General features: G+C 42.5%; 1 protein-coding gene across 1 annotated transcript; it reads left to right on the top strand.

Moving 5' to 3' along the window:
- The first annotated feature begins 2518 nt into the window (after window positions 1–2518).
- On the top strand, window positions 2519–19502 carry RAP2C (RAP2C, member of RAS oncogene family). Its single transcript, XM_027837757.1, has 3 exons — window positions 2519–3131; window positions 5733–6045; window positions 18275–19502. The coding sequence occupies exons 1-2, from the start codon at window positions 2859–2861 to the stop codon at window positions 6009–6011; spliced, it is 552 nt and encodes a 183-aa protein (XP_027693558.1). The 5' UTR covers window positions 2519–2858; the 3' UTR covers window positions 6012–6045; window positions 18275–19502.

The following is a 19502-nucleotide window of genomic DNA, read 5'->3' on the forward strand; positions in this document are numbered from 1 at the left end:
AGACACAGTGATCTTCTTCATTTTACAGAGGAGGAAACGGATGCTCACAGAGCTTGTGGTTTGTCTGAGGTCACATGGGTAGGCAGGGACTCAAAAACCTGCTCCCTAGGCCTCCTTTCACTATCTCTTCCCTGTATGGCCCATGAGGAATCAGAGCAGTAAGAAGAATCATGGAAGTCTGATTGACCCATTAAAAGAAAGGCTAGATAGAGCAAGCCTATGGCAGACACTTCATGTAGTGGAAAGAACATTGGATTTGGAATCAGAGGACCTGGGTTCTCCTCTTCCTTGGGCCTCATGTCCTCCTATGGTAAGAGAGGAAGTTGGACTAGGTGGCCTCTGAGGTCCCTGGCAGGTCTCTCACAGTTTGAAGGTTGCAGCTTGCTTTCTTCTTTCTGGTTGTCATCACAGCCCAATTCCTTTTCTTGGCTTCATTTTTATTCAACAGATATTTAATAGCACCACATTGTATGAGGCAAAGGGCTTCTTCTACAAATGCAGAGCAACTGTTTTGTAATTTATAGTCTTAAGAGAGTTGCCTTGGAGCTCTGAGAAGTTAAGGGACTTGCCTAGGTTTATAAAACCAGTACAATACATATTCCAAGTTAGGAACCCCTGACTGCAAGTCAGAGAGAACTAAATCTGTGTATGACTTAATAGACATACTTGACTTGCAGTCAGGGCTCTTTATCCATCAAGTCAGGGGTTCCTAACTTGGAATATGTATACTTCTAGGGGGGAGAGAAGCTTGTCAAAGGGGTTCAAGAAATATTTGGTAAATAAGCATATTATTCAATTGAAGTTTAGTCTCATTTCTCACATGCATGTGATCAACACTAGATATTTGTTTCCTTTTGTACTTAATAGGAGGTTCACAGAGACACAACAGAGCCTGGGGATGGAAAAAGTTTGGGATCCCCTGCACTAAATCATGCTGCTTCTCATTTTTATGCACACAAAGTATTAGAGGAAAGAGAAGAGAGAGTATATGCCTATAACTGGGGGGTTGGGGAGGGGGACAGAAAAGGCCTCATGAAGGAGGTGGCACCTGAACTGTCCTTTAAGAGATGGTCCTGATTTTAAAAGGTGGAGGAAAGACATTCCAAAGCTAGAGGACAGTTTATGCAAAAGACAGAGCTTACAGCTCTGCATCTATGATCCTATGACCTGGGTTCAAATCTACTATGTTGCTTACAAAGCTATTGTGGCCCTGGGCAAGTGACTCATGGTCACTAGGCTTTAGTTTCGTCCCTCTGTCCTAGGTGGCTTCCAAAGCCCCTTCCCACCCTCTCTGATGGTGAGATTTGAGGCAGGGGAGAGCAGTCAGGAGGCCATCCAGGTGAGAGGTGAGAAGGGCAGCCCCTTGGGAAGGCTCCAGCTAACGGTTCTCTTTCCCTTAGTTGTCCTGGAGGAGGGGTGGCTAAGGCGTCATAGAACAATCGCCATTTAACGGGCGCTGGATGGCAAGAACTCGGGAGATTCAGCCCAGGGTCTACCGCCTGGCCGGGACCATGACCGTGACCCCAAAGTCAGACAGACCCCGCCCAACAGGGCGTCGCCCTGACTTCCCGTCGACCCGCCCCGCCGAAGGAGGTGGAACTTCCCCTCCCGGAAGTGATCCCGGAGCATCAGGGGAACTGGGACCCCTCTGTCTGTGTGTCAGGGAAACCCTTCCGGGCGTGGGGGAGGACTGGCCAGGCCAGGGCAGGGCCGGCGGAGCCAGGACGGAGCTGAGGGAGGTGGGCTCGGCCCGACCGACTGACCGTTCGAGCCGCCGAGCCGGGGCACGGGCCGTCGCTGCCGCCGGTCGGCCCCCTCCCCCATCCCCTCCCCCTGCCCGCCCCCTCCCTCCCTCCTTCCCTGCCTTCCTCTCTCACTCTTTCTCACCCTGCCCCTCCGCCAGCGACCGGGCAGACGCCCGCCAGACCTGGTCGGACCCGACTGGACCCGAGGCGGCGGCGGCGCTGACGGGGCGGACGAGGAGCGTGTACCCCGGGGTAAGTGGCCGCGGCCCTTCTCTACCTCCCCCCCCCCTACCCCCCCCGGCAGGCCCTGGGGGAGCGGGGGCGGGCGCGAGCAGGGCCCCGGAGAGAAGGGGAGGGGGAGGGGGAGGCGGCCTAACCCGGGTCCTTCTCCCCCCTCGCAGGCCGGGGCCGGACGGGAGGAGCCAGCCAGTGAGCCAGCAGCCAGCCCCGTCCCTCCAACCTTGTCAGCCTCGGAGGGGGCGGCGGGAAAGGAAGGCTGGGCGCCCGGCCGGCGGCAATCCCGCGGCGGCGGCAGGAAGACGACCCGGGCTCGGGCCCCTTTGTGTGGAGGCGGCAGCAGTGACCGTGACCATGCCCCCCCCCCCCCCCCGCCCGCCGGGCCCCCCCCGCCGCCCCCCCGGCTCCCCGCCCCCACCCGCAGCCCTCGATTTCTGGAGTGGGGACCACTGGGCTCCTCCCCCCTCCCCCTCCTCCTACTCCTCCTTCTTCTCCTCCCCCTTCCCCTCCCCCCCCAGTACCCCCCCCCACCCTCTCCCGTGCGTCCCGTCCCGTCCCGTCTAACCGCCGCTCCTAGGAAGGGCATTTCCAGCCCCCCTCCCCGGCAGGCAGCCAGCCGCACCCACCCCCACCCCTCCTGCTCCTCCTCCTCCTTGCTCAGTCTGCCTGCTCCTGCCCTGCCTCTTGCTCTCTTTCCCCTTGCTGGGCTGCCGCCGCCTGTCTTAAACTTCCTCATCTTCCCCCTGCTAGGCTAGGCCCTCTGCCTCTCAAACCCCAACTTGAGTTGGCAGATTTCCGCCCACCGCCCCCACGGCCTCCATAGCTGGTGGAGCCCCTTTTTATGCTGCTGAGAGGGAGCTGGTGAAGGGAAGACTGATGAGGGAATACAAGGTGGTGGTGTTAGGGAGCGGAGGGGTGGGTAAGTCTGCCCTGACTGTGCAGTTTGTCACGGGCACCTTCATTGAGAAATATGACCCCACCATTGAGGATTTTTACCGCAAGGAGATCGAAGTGGACTCTTCTCCCTCTGTACTGGAAATCCTGGACACCGCAGGGACTGAGCAGTTTGCTTCCATGAGAGATCTCTACATCAAAAACGGCCAAGGTTTCATCCTAGTTTATAGCCTGGTTAACCAGCAGTCTTTCCAGGTAATAATGATGACAACAATGGCCCACATTTCCTTAGGGCTCAGAGGTTTTCTCAGGGCTTTCTCCAGGACTTGCCTGGTGAGGTGGGTAGAACAGGTGTTGATTATCTTGATTTTACAGAGAAGGAAATGAAGATCATAGAGGTGAGATGACTTGCCCACGGTCACACAGCCAGTAAGTGTCTGGAGTGGAATCTTGTCCTTGTCTCCCAACTCCAAAGCTAGCTTCTTTCCACTTAGCCCAAGGTGCTCTTGAGTTGGATTTAAGTGGATTGTATTGATCTTAACACCATTTTGATGCCTGCATTTTATTTTTGAAAGGTCGACTCTGGAAACTCTTGAGATTCTGGCTTGCCTAGAGAGCTGCTCCCTCCCTATATTGTCTTTTTGTATACTATAAAAGTAAAAAGTTGCCCAGACAAGTTTTGCATAGTTTCTGGAAAAGCAAATGGAAATAAGAAGTAGGCTAGTTTGGGTATGATATTGCACCAAAGATTGGAGGGAAACAGCACTTTCTGAAATCCTTTGTAATTTTAATACATGTTTATTAAGTAGGTATTTTGGAGGCTTGGCAAATCTGAGATTTAATAAGTAATTTACGGGAGGTAATGGTACTTAGAAGAAAAAAAATTTTTGAACCCATTACTAATTGTGCAAGTATAAACCTTTGAATTTTCCGTTCTCTATGACCACTTTAGTCTCAAATCCCTGATCAAGAAGAGATTTAACCCCTGGATTAGTGTAGCCCCTACCCAGCCTCCAGGCATTTTTCTTGCTTGAATTCTTACCCAGAAATTGCCTGAGTCTATAGTGTAGTAAAACTCTTGGGGGTGGGTGAATGAAAGTGAGGCAGCAGAGCAGAGAAAATTAACAATCAGTTAAAAGGATGAGCAAATCTAAGCTGCTTTTGAAAAACAAATGGACTTTAGTGGTGGGAATTCAGAAAACACTGGACATAATGCAGATTTCTTACCTTGACTTTAGTTGAGATGCTGGGCTGGGGTAGGCCATTTTCTTTGGTAAGCCCTCACATCCCTACTGGAAGGACTAACTAGGGCTTAATGTTATTTTAGAAGATCTGCATACATGTAACTATAGTTTGAAAATGCAGAATAGTGGTATTGACCTGCATTGACACAGGAGATGGAATTGTTTTTTTTCTGCATTTAAAGTATTGAGTTAATGCTGTTTATTCAAAGGACATTAAGTACTTTATCCCAGAGGAATTCCCTTATTTCCTTTTTATTAGTCCTGTAATGTCTGGTTGAACTTTTCCAATGGTAGCAGCTTAATAAAACGTGATTTACTTTTTGTCTTAGAGAAATTAAGTACTGGTGATAGGCCAATTCTTATTCAATAAGTAATTGAATCATATCTATTGTAATTAGAACTCCAGTATCAGATGCATTATTTTCAAAGGGTACTAAAGGTGCCTTTTAAATGTACTTTCTGGAGAGTAGGGGTGGGAAACCTTGAAAATATAGTTATTAACTGTGTTTCTTGAGATTGGGAATTTTTGTTGTTGTTTCCATTATATCCATTTGCATTTCAGCCTACTAGATTATAAGCTTCTAGAGGCAGGAGACCATACCTTGTACATAACAGGTGCTTAATAAATGTTTGAATGGAAAAAATAATGGACAATTACCTCATCACTTTCATAGATTTATTGCATTTACTGTGTAAAGGACAAATCTCTATTTTTCCCATAGCTAGCATTCTCGTTGGTGTGGGTAAAAAAAGCTCACCATGGGAGAAAAGTGATTCAGTCTATAGTATTATAGAAAATTATATTACACATTTTCCTGCTCACACTTTTAAAATCTCAATATTCTTTGATATTGACCCCATTTTTAGCCTGATTCCCAAGTCAAGGGAATGATTCCCAGTCAAGGGAAATTTTCTTTTAAAGTTACAACTTTTAGAATTATGGACAGTCGGGACCTTTGGAATGTTCAGATTAAGGCTTGCCTTAACCACACTCCTCCCCTCCCCAAAAGGATGGCTTTGGGGGATTTCTCTAAGATATTTTAAGATGTTTGCTTTTCCTGGGATAAAGGAATGTATGCAGTAGGCTTTTTAAAATGGAACATATTTAGGTGTGTTAATTTGGGTCTGGTATATCTAGAAGCCCAAAGTAAAAGCGTTCTTGTTTCTACTTTAAACATTTTCTCCCAGGCACTCTGACTAAATGTTTAGGAGGGGAGCGTATGGGGCCTACAAGCCTGAACTGGGATAACAGGTGTTGCAAGGAATGATGGCAGCAGACAGATTGAGGGGAGATAGGCAACTTCTCCCTGTGTACATAAATGAAATGTCTGGAGAACTTGTTTTTAATCAGTGCAGTCTGGGAAAGAGTGATTATAAAGTTCTGAAATTGAGGCGTTGCTCTCGAGTGTTCCTGTTTAGAACAAAGTGTTTTCAAGCTCTTTCTTAGGTCTCTGGTTTTGTACTTGACTTCATAACTTCCCTGGTGAGTGACACTCAGTAGTACCTCAAACCAGCCATTCCACATTCACCTGGGGTTCAACCGTACGAGATTTTGTGTGGCTAATGCTGCTTTCTGTGGCAAGGTGACTAACGACTTTGATTATTTAAATAGGATATCAAGCCGATGAGGGACCAGATTGTCAGGGTGAAGAGATATGAAAAAGTCCCACTCATCCTAGTGGGGAATAAAGTGGATCTGGAATCAGAAAGGGAGGTTTTGACTGCAGAAGGCAGAGCTTTGGCTCAGGAGTGGGGCTGCCCGTTCATGGAGACATCAGCCAAAAGTAAAACAATGGTGGACGAACTGTTTGCAGAAATCGTCAGGCAAATGAACTATGCATCTCTGCCTGAGAAACAAGATCAGTGTTGTACAACTTGCATCATCCAGTGAAGAAGCTAACCTCATTCATGATCATACAGAGCAGGTTAGTTAATGCTTACTCGTTTGACCCACGTAAGTATGGTATTCCTTGACCACATCTAGCCAAGCCAACTAGAGCGTTGAGTATTGCTGTGTAGAAGTTGCAGAGAAGGGGCTGGACTGCTTTGAGAGAGAGGGAGTTTCCTCATCTGGGAATTCCATATGCTAATGAAGTCCTTGACCTTTGTAACATCTTTTATTTTTCAAGGAACACGATTTTTTAAAGCTATGCTTCTGCTTGCCCCTATTCCCTACATCCCTCAGGTAGTACCTCAGACGGCCATTTCACAATAACATGGGGTTATTGGTAAAATATGCCATGTGAGGCGAAATATAGTTGATTTTATCCTTGATTTATCCAAACTGCACAGGTCAACCTTTTTTTTTTTTTAAATATAATTCCAGAAGAAGAGATGTGTATATTTTTCAGATTTTAATATCCCATGCTCTGGAGAAAGGTGATAAGTAAATAGATTTCAATTATAGCATAAGTGTTTATGATTTAATAGGATACTTATGTAATCAAATTCATCTGTATCTCCTACTTGAAGAATAAGCATTCTAATCTTTTGTAATAATAAATGATTGGGTACCACCAAGTACCTCATCTTCAAATAGGAATATACAAGTTAGAGTATAAATGAGTATACGTATCTACTTGTAGTCTAGCCAAACAGTTGTTTGGCAGCAGCAGGAATCTTCCCAGGCACTGAGGATGTCTTAGTTCAGGGCTTAGTAAACAGCAAAGTAAATAATTTAGAAAGCCTTTGGAGTTAGAGAGTAAACAGCTCAGAGTCCTTTTTGAAAGTAATCTCTCAGAAGTGAATTTAATAGATAGCAGCATCCAGCCAAGGCCTTTTCGGTCATCTCTTTTGTGTTTCAATCACCCTGAATGTTTTCTCTGGACTCATGCAGGTCCCAGCCACCAAATTGGCACCAAGCTAGGTTGATGGTAGCCAGGCACATGTTCTCACTTGGATGTTAACATGTAGATGATGGAAAACTGGGGTGCTTAACCCCACGGGCTGGCACGCGGCTAAGATAAGCCCTATTATTGATCCCTTTGGAGCAGTGACTTGACGCTGACCCCCAAGTCTCCAGAGCCATATTACAGATTGCAGCATCTTTCAGATAGTGGCTGTGGTTGTAATCAGAGGACAAGCTTCACATGTGTTCCCCCTACAAAGGACTGTCAGGCCACAAGTCATCCTCACAGCCACAGGCCTCCACCCAGATCACAGTTGCAGCCATGTCGCTTCTTCTTTGAACAGGAAGACTGATAGTGGTGCCATCTACTAAGTACTCTCATAAGGTCAGGTTTTTCCACATAATAAGTTGTGAAAACCCATTTGTTTTCTATTCATTTCTTAATCTGGAGCCAAGACCCTGTTGGTTCATGTTGGGTCTGCTTCGAACTCAAAAGGACAGTATGACAGGCGTGTGTAGAGGTGGTGGCTTGCCACATCCTTGCTCCCCAGTAAGCCAGCTTCAGTTCAGGCAGGCTCTGTGGTCGAAGATGAGCACACCTTTACCTTCGTATTATGGTCTGCAGCTGACCCTGGACTAACTGTAGCAAATGATTTAAATATCCAGGTTTCTCTTCAGTTTCTTTTTATCATAAGATCATAGATTTAGAGCTGGAAAGGACCTCAGAGGTCATCTAATCCAAGCCCCTCATTTTACAGAGGAGGAAACTTGGGGGAAATGACGTGTCCAACAAAGTCTCTCAGGTAGACAAAGATTTAGATCCAGGGCTGCTTACACCAAATCAAGCCTTCTCCTTCACACCATATATAGATTTATCAACTTTGTAAAAGAATACAAAAAAATATACCAGCTCCTACAAACAAACATTTTCCCAGTCTGCCTTATCCCATTAAAGGTGCGCTGGCTAGGAAAAGGTGTGAAATTTCCTCTAGCATAGTTTTCATCGTCTTGGGTAAATTTAATAAGTGGATAATTTCCAAGGTGATTATTCATGTTAAAAATTGCTTGAGAGCTTATTTTTATTTCTATAAATATTCTTGTGATCTAAGAGTTGTTCAAACCGTAATGTGGTTGCAGTTATCTAAAGCACCAAGGGGGTTATTTGGCTAAGACCACTCAGCTCACCATTGGCAGATCTTGACCTAGAATTTGGGTCCTATTGACTTTGTCTGATATGTGAGTTGTAGGATTGTAGCTTTAGAGCTGGAAAGGACCTTGGGGTCCATCTAATCCAACTCCCTTGTTTTACAGAGATAGAAATGGAAGCTAGGGGAGGGGAGGCAATTTAGCCTATGGTTGGTCAGATAGGTAGTAAGTGACCCAAGTGGGATTAGAACCTGAGTACTCTCATTTTAGATCCAGCGTTCTTTCTATTATAGTCTTTCACCATTTTTTACCTTTTCTGGGAATAAGTATGTCTCTTTCTTCATTGTTATTCTTTAGATGGTGTGTTAGTTGGGTATGGATTGTGTGTAAGACTGCATAAAACATAGACTTAGAAATAGGTGTAGATATCAGTAAATGTGATCATTGCCCCAAATTGATTATTTGGTTAGCAGCAATTGCCTGCTTTGTCCATGATTTTGTTGCACATGAATACCCAAAGGAAGAAGGTCTTGAAATACTGAGTGAGGAGAGATTTTGGAAGTACTGAGCGGAGAGCCTGTGAGCAAAGCACTTTGTGCCTCCTTCATCTTCAGGCCTGGGATAGATTCAACTGACTTCCGTGGTAAAGGAAGCTCAAGCCATCTCCGGATATGGGATGGATATGTTTGTTTCTCCTTTATCTGCTATGTAACTGATATATTTTGAGACGTGTAGCATCAGTTATGGGACTTGGAAGTGTCAAATTCATTACAGAGCAAGAAAGGTCAAACTTTGTTATGTAGAAGTGATGGAAAACCTTCAGTAGGTTTAGGGGAAGAGCCTATTAAATTTAGCTAGATAACCCTGATTGGGAGAAATATGCGAAGCTTAGTATCAACCCTTTATAATTGATAATTTCCCCTCCTAATTGAGATGGAAATTTCATTAATGCTCTAAGAACTGCTTCTGATAACTCACCTTTTTATTTCTTACCGCCTTTTTAATTGGCTTCATCTGTCTTTTGCCCAAGAGAATGTTTTTATAAGACACTCAACAGCTTTTTGTCTGCTTTGGGGAACTATATACGTGGCTCCTAGAACTGTTGACTCTCCCACCACTTTCCTGGGCTGGCAGACTTATTGGGCAGGATAGTGTTTGCTTTTCTGAGCATATATATAGAATTAGAGCCAAATTCAGCAATGCCTGCATATCCTGTCTCCCTGCCAGCTTGAGGCAGCCTAGCATACCGTAGAGCAGGGGTTCTTAATCATTTTTGTGACCTGGGTATTCTTTGGCAGGCTGGTGAAACCTATAGCCCCCTTCTCAAAATAATGCTTCGTAGCCTACATTCACAGATTGAAGGAAATGCTCACTTTCAATTAAGGTTCTTGAAAATCAAGCTGCAATTTTTTCCCCCCATCCAATTTCATGGACCCCTCTGAAAACTTAGCAGAGGACCCCCTTGGGCATCCATGGACTCCAGGTTCAGAAACCCCTGCCATAAATCCTGTAGCAATGCTTTTAGATACCTCGGTCAGTGTCACAGCCTCTCATTACTAACAGATCTTGGCTTTTTTAATATATTTGGATTGTCTAAGCTTTTGTTTAACCACATTATGTCTTCCATCAGTGTGGATAATTGACAGTTGGCTGTGCTGACATACTGCTGTTTGTTGAGGAGGATACATGTTTGGTTATAATTATGTGAGCTAGAGATGTGTTGATAAGACTACAGTGGAAGTCATGGGTTTGATTCCTTGTCCCTCACTGCCTTCCTCCACCCCATTCTATGCCAGAAGAATGGCATAGAATGTGCCATTCAGGTATTCTGCAGTCATTCCTCAAAGGGGAAAAATGCAGCAAATGAAGCCTTGAAAAATCACAATTTGGCCTTATAAATGAGTAACTTCTAATCTTCTTAGCAGGCATTTTTAATTTGAAGAATCCTCTACTTGGTTCATATGGGCATTATTATTCTCCCCCCACACACACACACTAATAAGGGTTGCAGTCTCTCTAATCCTGTGTCATTTGTGTCCAGCTTTCCCCCAAATTCATATATCTACCCAGTGTACTGGAAACCCTTCTGATTCTTTTTGTGTGTGTGTGTGGGGGGGGGGGCAGTTGGGGTTAAGTGACTTGCCCCAGGTCACACAGCTAGTATTATGTGTCTGAGGCCGGATTTGAACTCAGGTCCTCCTGACTTCAAGGCTGGTGCTCTATCCACTTCACCACCTCACTGTCCCAACACTTCTGATTCTGTCAAGATGTGGTGGCAGGTACCACACCAGGTAACTCTGTTGTTTCTCGTTTTTCCCACCTATCTGTCTTCACTCCCTTTTCCAAGGTGAGACCATACATGTCCTCCACACCTTTCTCTACTTCTCACACACAGATCATTTTTGGTAATATGCTGCAGCCTGCTACTTACATTGATTTGTGTCATTGCTTTTTTGAATTACTTATCTTGGTTTTTTGGCCCCTAGGATTATTGGACACCTCTCAGGTCTGTTACTTGTCATTCTGGTTTACTCCTAAGGGAGGGAACAAACCCTTTGTTCAAGACCACATAGGGCAACTAGACATCAGCAATTTTGATAATAACAAAGCCTGTTGAATGGTGCAGTGGGCTATGGAGTGATTCTCTATTTTTTCATCTTAGTTAATCTAGCATACTATTTCTAAATATAATAGAACTTACTGGCATTCTCAAGTTATTTTCAGTAGCTAATAAAATGTAGAAACAGAATTGTTTCTATTTTTTTCCAGCTTTTAATTAGACCTGTTATTCTGGAGATTTCTTAAATGTGTGTTGTGGGGGTGGGGGGGGGGGATTAGTCAGATGTAAGTTGCATTTTGTACTGGCAATGCTGACGTTTTAATAGCCAAGTTTATTATTAGTTACATCAGCTGTTACTGAGCCAAGCTGGGATTCTGTTGACAGAAGATCTCTTTTGGTTAAATATCTTGTTCTCACTCCCCAGCCTTAATTTGCATATAGTCTTGAAACTTAAAGGGGGGGGGAGTGCTCATTAAAAACACATACCTGCCATCTCATTATTCACTGTGAACAAAAGTTAAGAGGCCAATGATGGGAGTGAAGAAAGTTTAAGGGACGATTATATACTTTTCAGATCTGTAGAAGAATCTGGCTTGGAGGGGAAAGAATAGAGGTATTTCTTGACTCCTTCCCTAGTCCTTCACTCCCCCCCCCCTTGGGTACTTAACAAATGCTTATTGAATTGAGTGCTTTCATTTAGTGGGTATATGCCTCTATTGTGATAGCTTGTCTCTTGTTGTGTCTCTTCCCTATTTATAATCACAGCTTTAGAGACCGAAGGGACCTTCAAGGTCATCTAGTCTAACACCCCACCTCTCCCCCATTTTACAGCTGTAGGAACCAAGCCCTAGCGAGATTAAGTAACTTGCCCGAGGTCATACAATTAGTAAGTAGTAGCACTTGAATTTTTTTTTTTGGTAGCACTTGAATTTGAACCCAGGTCTTCTGACTCCAAAGCCAAAGCTCTTTCCACTGATCTACTATTTAATTCCTTCCTTTTCACCTTAAATTTGGGCCTTGTTATAGAATGAAATGGACTTGAACTCTTCGGTTTTACTCCATTACCTCCCTAGCTTGGGGCTATCAGTAGAATAAACAAAAACTGCCTCCTGCCGTTGGAGTGGTGCCACCCAGGAAGTGTTCCTGAGCTCTATTACAGGAAAAGTTCTCCTGATGGAATTACTTCTCAATTGGATTCCAAAATCTGGGGAAATCTTGTCAACTGCTGGAGGAAATGCATTCTACTAGAATCCAAAGGCCGTTCCAGCATTCTTTGTTCATTCCCAGGCTTAGAAAGATCCAAAACAGAACAGATCATTTAGAATTGACTGAGTAGAAGCCGGCTCCCGTGATCCACATGGATACAACTAAGAAGAACCCACCTTTTTGTGTTGTGATTGGGGCTGTTGATTGATGATTAGATTTGAGATTTCTGTGGAAATAAATTTAGTCTTTTAGTCAACTTAAATTCATGTTTGCACAGAACCCCCTAATTTTAAGACTGGGAAGTGGTGCTTTTAGAGCCAATTCTGTCCAGTCTCTTCATTTTACAGATGAGGAGGCCCAGAGCGCTTAAATGAGTTGTCCATGGTCTGAGGACCTCAGAGGCCCAGTAGTCCAACCCCACCCTACCTCCAACTTTAAAGATAAAGAAACAGGCTAAGGAAAGTAAAATGACTTGCCCAGTGTCATTCAGGTAGTAAGCTACAGAGACAGGATTTGAACCCAGGACCTTTGACTCTAGAATTGGCATTCTTGCCCCCTGTACTGGGATGCAGATAGCTGGTTAGTGACAGACATGGGCCTGAAGCCCAGGGGTTCTGGCTGTGGCTAATATATGTTTTGCACACTATCCTGTTACCTCTGTAGTAAGGTTTTTGTTAGCAAAACTAAATATTTAAGCTTTGGGGTGGAGGTATGTGAAGTAAAGGTGTGCTTGGTGGCATGATGGAAACTTGAGAGTTGAGGACAAGGATGACTTATGTTGTGTCTTGGACACAGCAAGTGGTGTCTATGCAGTGTGATTCCAGATGTGGACTGAATGGAAACTGAGAGTTTCTTTAAGACTTGCTATACACCTATGCCGCCAAGACTTCTGGTATACTTTGAAAATGAATGAGCATGTTAGTGTAATGGAAATTTTGCTGTCATGGTGTGCAGCAATAACATTTACCTTTCTTAGTCTGTGAAATTCAGATTTGACACAAGAGACTGTTGGTCTTTTTTGCTTTGTGTAAACTTTTGCTCTAGGATTTATTACTGTAAAGAATTAAAATTCATTACCAACTTGCCAAGTAGCCTGTGTGAATACTTTCTGTATGTTGAAGGAGTCATAATACCAGTACTGTTTTAGAACTGACATGAAGATTTATCTCTGCTTCCAGATTTAACTGGAAGATTTTCTACCCTGCAAATTCTTGGTGGGACTATATGGTGTGATGAGAATATTTGGGGTGCAAGGAGTAGTAAATAAGTCAGTTTAAAAAAAAAAACCTCATTGGTGTATTTATTTTCTTTAGTGATGTGGGTAATTAAGTGGCTTGTATTCTAACTCTTTGTCTTAGAGGAAAAATTATAACTGCTTTTTTGGATTTGGGCTTAGAGAATACGTGAAATGTAAGGTAATCCCCAATCACAGTGTCTTGCACGTAGTAGGCTTGAATTGAATTCTAAGAAATTTTTAGCTTTGGGGAGACATGATGCTTTTAGAAATTCCAAAGACATATTTGTGGTTGGTTATGCGGACAGCCTAGCAGCAGACTCCATGTCCATCATCTGAGGACCCGCCTAGCTAAATTTGGAGAGTAGGCTCATCATGAGGTTGGCTGGGAGGGCATACATTTTTCAGTTCCAGCAGCTCTAGAAAACCATCTCCTGAGGCTTAGGCAGAGATCCAAATTTGGTCAAACCAGAGGTTCTTTTCTCACCGCCCCCCCCCCCCCGGCCAATCCTTTTGGTCCCCAATGATCATAATTAACATGGAAAATGTCTTTCAGGGTGCTTGCTAAGCTTTTTTTTTTCTTTAACTTTTTTTCTGAAGTCTTCTGACAGGTGATTTTTGAGTTAGGATCTTCAAGGCTTTCCCTTGTGTGTCCCAAGTACTCATTGATTGAGGAGTTTGTCTGCTTGAGTACAGAATGAGTGCTCCCTGGCCCCATTTTCATATGGTTTTACAAATACTGTATTTTTAGCATTAAATGGTTACTTGTGTAATATTCAAGTATAGGTAGTGGTTTCTTTTACAAAGTAAATGAGAAGAAAGTGGTATAAGACTTACTGTAGGGATCTGCAGTTTCATCAGAACAGGTACTTTCCCAAACCAGGCAGATCATGACCCCTCCCTGCCTTAGTCAGTCTTTATGAGCTGCTGTGGTTAAAAAAAAAAAAAAAACCACCACCTGGTAGCTGGGATGATAGGGAGGAGCTATCAGGCAATAAGCATTTATTAGGCACCCACTATATGCCAAGGCACCCACTGTTATGCTAAGCACTGGGGAAACAAAGGCGGAAACATGGCCCTGATCTCAAGGTGCTCAAGTTCTTAGGGAAAAGACAACATCAAAATAACGAGGCAGATATAAGATATGTGCAAAGTAGTTGGGAGGTAGACAAAGCTGCTCCACATTTAGCCGTGTTCTCTGACAACCCAAATGCTTCATCATTGTGCCATAGGGTAGGACTTGACGGAGTTGGTGCTTCAGTAGCATGGCCTTCACAGCCCAGGGTCTCAGGGCACCCACTAAGGTACAGTTTTAGGGGAAGAGAGAAAGATAACTTGGCTGACTCATACATCTGCTCAATGGTAAAGATGTGGCAGGGGCATTAGTAATCATAGCTTGGTTGATTTAGAGCTAGAAGGGAACATAGAGATTATAATACCCAACCTTTTTGTTGTACAGATGAGGAAACTGAGGCCCTGAGAGACTGACTTACCCAAGGTCACACATAGACTCATAAGTTTAAAGCTGAAAGGGTCCTTTGAGGCCATTGAGTTTTACTCATTTTACAGAGAAGGAAAGCTTGACCAAGGTCACACATAAGATCATGGATTTTAGAGATGGAAGAAACTTTAGAGGCCAGTTGAGTTGAAAGCCATGCTTGTACAGATAAGGAAACTGAGATTAAGAGAGATGAAGTGAGTTGCCCTGGGTCACAAAGAGTCTCAGGATGTGAACCCCCATCTCCCTGGCCCCAAGGCCCGTGCCTTATCTCCTCTACTTGATCACACTTCCTGTCATGTGATGATAATCTCCTTGCCCAGTGGGTAGATGTATTTTTATCAAAGGAATGATCCTTATTAGACTTGATCTATAATTATATTGGCTGGTGTAAGAATGCAGATTCATATGAGGGGAAAAGAATGTAATTATGCTATCTGTGACTCTGACGGCTTTAGTGGTTATTGAAATGACTCAAATATGCTCTCTGTAGTCTGGTACTTGGAGAGTTGCTGCCAGATATTCTTTGTCGTAAGCAAAATCAGTGTATGGACTTCCATACGATTAGAACTTGAAAGGAGGAAACAGCATTTTCCTGAGAGCATTCCTTTTCCGTTATGGAAGTCCTCCTCCAATGGTTCCATTCCATGGTATGGCAACCCTGACTTCTTTAAGACTGTGCTAGTGGTATGGAAGCCCTGGCAGGTCCTACTGAGCTGGAAAGGCTTAAAGGACTGGCCTGGCGTCAGACTGTCTGTCCGTAGAGGGCCAGACCACCTCAATCTGCCAGGTGATTTCTTTATTTATTTGATTTGCCTTGGCCACTCATTAAACTGTTGACTAAAGACATGGAGGGGGATTTCTAACTGTAATGGTGGAAGAGGCAGTACCTACGTGGCTGAAATCGTGACTCCTTGAAATGTTACGGTATGCCCCGAAGTCCTAAAATGAAGGTGGTTTTCTTTTATGCTTTGTGTGTGCATTGGGGGTAGCAGCTGGAAAAGTGTGATATCCAGCGATGTTATAAATACCCAGGAAGAAGGCAGAGGGGAGGAAATTCCAGCAGCTGTGAGGTTGGAGTCTGGGGGATCCCAGATCATAGAAAAAAAAGTCCAGTTTAGCGTTTGTGTTTGGGGTTTTGTTTGCTTTTGCCTTTCTTTGTATCCCCAGTGCTTAGCATTGTGCCTGACACAGAGTAACTAATATATGCTTGTTGACTGACATGGGGGGGGGCGGGTAAGTGAGAGAAGGATACTTGAGAAATGGGAAAGTGAATTACCAAGTGGGAACTATAATTCTCAGCTTACCAAAAGTCCAGCTGTCATCTTATCCCCTTTATCACCAAAAGTTGTCAGCTCATTCCAATGGGAGTTTTTCCTATGGGAACAGATATCCAAGTTTTGTAATGGGTGTTATTGAAAAATTAAATTTGCTCTTTTGAAATTCATGTTAGAGGCAACTTGGTTGCAAAGTATCCATTTATTCAAAAGTAAATGTTACAGCAAATGTAGTATGACCTTGACTTTCTAAGCATTACGTTATTACATATTGGTAGACAGTAAATATGACCTTGAATGGACTTTAAATTTCAACTCACAGATTTGTTATTGGCCATTTTAGAATAGTCTCGCCCAGAGCTAGCATTAATGAATCATGGAAAATGGTGCTCATTCAAATAGTAATCCTTGCCATAGTCCTGATATTTTTTCTACTTTCCATTTCTATTTCCCCTCTTGTTCTCTACTTATTAATGTATGTACTCTTCTGTGGACGGTTTGGCGTTGATAGATAACTGTAGCTGACAAGCTTGCTGTAGCGGCCCCTTCCACCTCTCGAGTTCTGTGATTCTTTCAACGTTCACAGGACTGGCAAGGTTCAATACAGTCGTCTTAGAATTCACAGAAATGAAGCAACCTAGTTCTTATGTTTTTATTAGTGTTTTGTCTGTATTGCAGATAAAACTAAAATAAAATCATGGAGTTTTAGGTTTGGGAAAGAACGAAGAGCTCATCTAATCTAGGGGTTTTTAACCTTTTTTGTGTGTTCTGTGCCCCTCTGGAAGTCTGGGGAGGCCTCTGTTCCCCTTTTTAGAATAACATTTTTTAAATGCATAAAATATATAAGATTACAAAAGAAACCACTTCTACTGAAATCCAGTAATCAAAATATTTTTTTAAAAGTATAAGAACCTCTCATCTAATCTAATTAACACACTGCCCTTATACAGATGGGTAGATTGAAACCCAGAAAAGTGACTTGCTTCCAAGGTTACACACAGACCTAATGGGAGAGAGGGGATTAGAGTCAGTGTCCTATTTCGGAAGCCTATGGAGAATAATGGGGTGGATGTTCTCTGTACACAAAGTACAACTTTTAGGCTGATTGATTTCAGAAAGCCTAATTCATTATAACACTTTTTCCCTCCTAGGTTTTTATACATAAGATTTTAGGTTTTGGACTGCTTTTATTAAAACTTTGCTGTTAACAGTAGCAGTGTTTTTACTATAAAATCTAAGCCTTTTCCCTCTTGTGTACAAAATTAGAAAACTTTATCTTTTTGCCATTTTTATGAAAGCTTATAAAAAGGCACATTTGGTAATTTGGGCTAAAAGTTTTGAATTATTTTCTAATAGTAAATAAAAAAGATATTAGAATACATTGTACTTTTGTGAAAAACACAGTTGAGATCATCTGTCTTGGAGAAGGCACCCTTTAGCACTTAATACACACAACATAGTACATGATTCTTTACTATTGGGTATTGTGTAGTTCATTCTCTGGAGGAGCTTGGAGACTAATCTAATTCATGTTCACTCATTTTCCACCCTTTGGTTCTAGCATCATTTTCCCACTATCCATGCCACCATAGATAAGTCACTTTTCCTCTCTGGGCCTCAGAAGGGTTTCACTCCCTGTCCTCTCATGTTCCTTCCAGCCATATCAGTCAGTAATTATCTATTAGTCTTGTTGTCTGACCCTCCCCTTTTTGTGCTATTTAGATGATCGAGATCCTGGTAAGGCAGTGAGTGAAGCCTTTATTTTGCAATTGGCCCTAGGTGGGCTCTGGTTTCACAGTGAGTTTACAGTAATTTTCTTGTTGAATGGAATTATGTGTTCCAGAACTGAACATGTATTCTCTTAGCTTGCAAATTCTCCAAAAAACTGGATTTTGAAAGCATCATGCCTTCAAAACAAAACAAAAAGCTGATCAGTATGCACATAGTGCTAATAATTTTCCATCCTAAAACATGAAGGCACCCAATAAAATACCAAGTAGGAGTGGTACTTGTCCAGTGGGATCTATTGTTAGTAGGGATGTTTAAACCTGGAAGGACTTTTCAAAATATACAATGTAAAATACATACTGTTACCGTGTTTTAGTATAATGACAAGGGCAGAGTTCCCTTCAAATGCCATTATCTTGTTTATGCTTCTCTTTAAAATGACTTTTTCACCTTTGTGAGTAGTGAGCATAGTGAGGTGCTATCTTAAAATCTTCCTTCTGTCTCTCTTACATGTGAGCATATGGGCATAAAGCCATCACTGCTATGTACATTATTTTGGAAAGAGAAAAAAATGTCCAATGAAAGAGTCTTGATGTTGAAAACATGTATATTCTCATATTTCCTATATTTGCATCAACCTTTTTGTCTTTATTGCAGATAAAACTCAGAGGGAATTTGCACAGATGCTGCTTTGGACAACTTGACAGCCTGGGTTGCAGAACTGAGCCTTGGTAAACCTGTCTCGATAACAGCATGTTGCCATACACCTAATTAAGTGCATAAGGTCCACAGCCTTCAAGATCCATAGACCTTAACCAAGAATGCTTAGCACGTTTACCATAAGTTAAAATAGATTCTTTATCAATCAGTCCTTTTGTAGCTTTCTAAGTTCTTATTAATGGTTAATATGCAAGGGTTCATTTTTAATATTTTAATTGATTTCTTTAATCAATTTCTGAACTTGTATTTATTAAATACTTAAACTCAGTATTACCTACTCAATGCCTTTTAAAAGTTTTAACGGAGAATAAATTGAGCCTTAAACAAGTGGTTACTTCTGTATATTACCTCGCTCCACTGCTTCAATCTATTTGCGAAAATATTTGTTTCCTGAAATGGTTGGTCGATATTTTGAGACTTTATGTTTACGTGTGACAGTGTTGTAAGAAACTAAAGATCCTATCTTACCTGTATGGATATAATATCCCTTTTCTCATCTGATGCAGCCCCGTGATCAGGTGCTGTAATTGACACATTCAGAAGGTGGAAATTGCAATTTGAAATGGACTGTAATATTTAGTTGAAGGGGTTTTCATGATTTTTTTTTAATATCATTTGCAACATTGAGTTGCAGCTGAAGCATTTTCCCTTCTGTGAAGTTCTAAATTTAGTTATGACCTATTTTTAACAATGCCTTTGAAAAGGGATATTGTATTCTAGGTAAATTAATTTCGTATACCTGCACTCAAATATCTCAGCTTTGCCTGGCAGGTTAGTAATTTACATCTAGTCAGTTTCTGCACATGTAAAGTGAATGCAAATAAAATGATTTTACATTTTATAGTTAATATTTGTCTTTCTGAACAATGTTTTAAAGCAATATTTGTTAACATTTTCTTGCACTGTCACAGTTGCTTTTTTTTTGGTTATTTCCCAGTAAACAGGTTAGCAACAGAGACAAAAATCAGTGTAAGGTAAGGGGGGGAAGCACCCATTTTTTTCCAGTGCTCTGAATTGCAAATGTGCTCTGAACAGCCATTGACTTCCCTGTTGTTTACCTGATCAACACATTTTGTCTGAATACTTGAACATTTTAACAGTAACACAGGTATTAAAACAGAAAAAAATGTATAAAGAATAAATGATGCTTTTTCTTCCGTTTTAA

Source organism: Vombatus ursinus, unplaced genomic scaffold (assembly GCF_900497805.2).
Source record: "Vombatus ursinus unplaced genomic scaffold, bare-nosed wombat genome assembly UNPS02004573.1, whole genome shotgun sequence".
Taxonomy (NCBI): Eukaryota; Metazoa; Chordata; class Mammalia; order Diprotodontia; family Vombatidae; genus Vombatus; species Vombatus ursinus.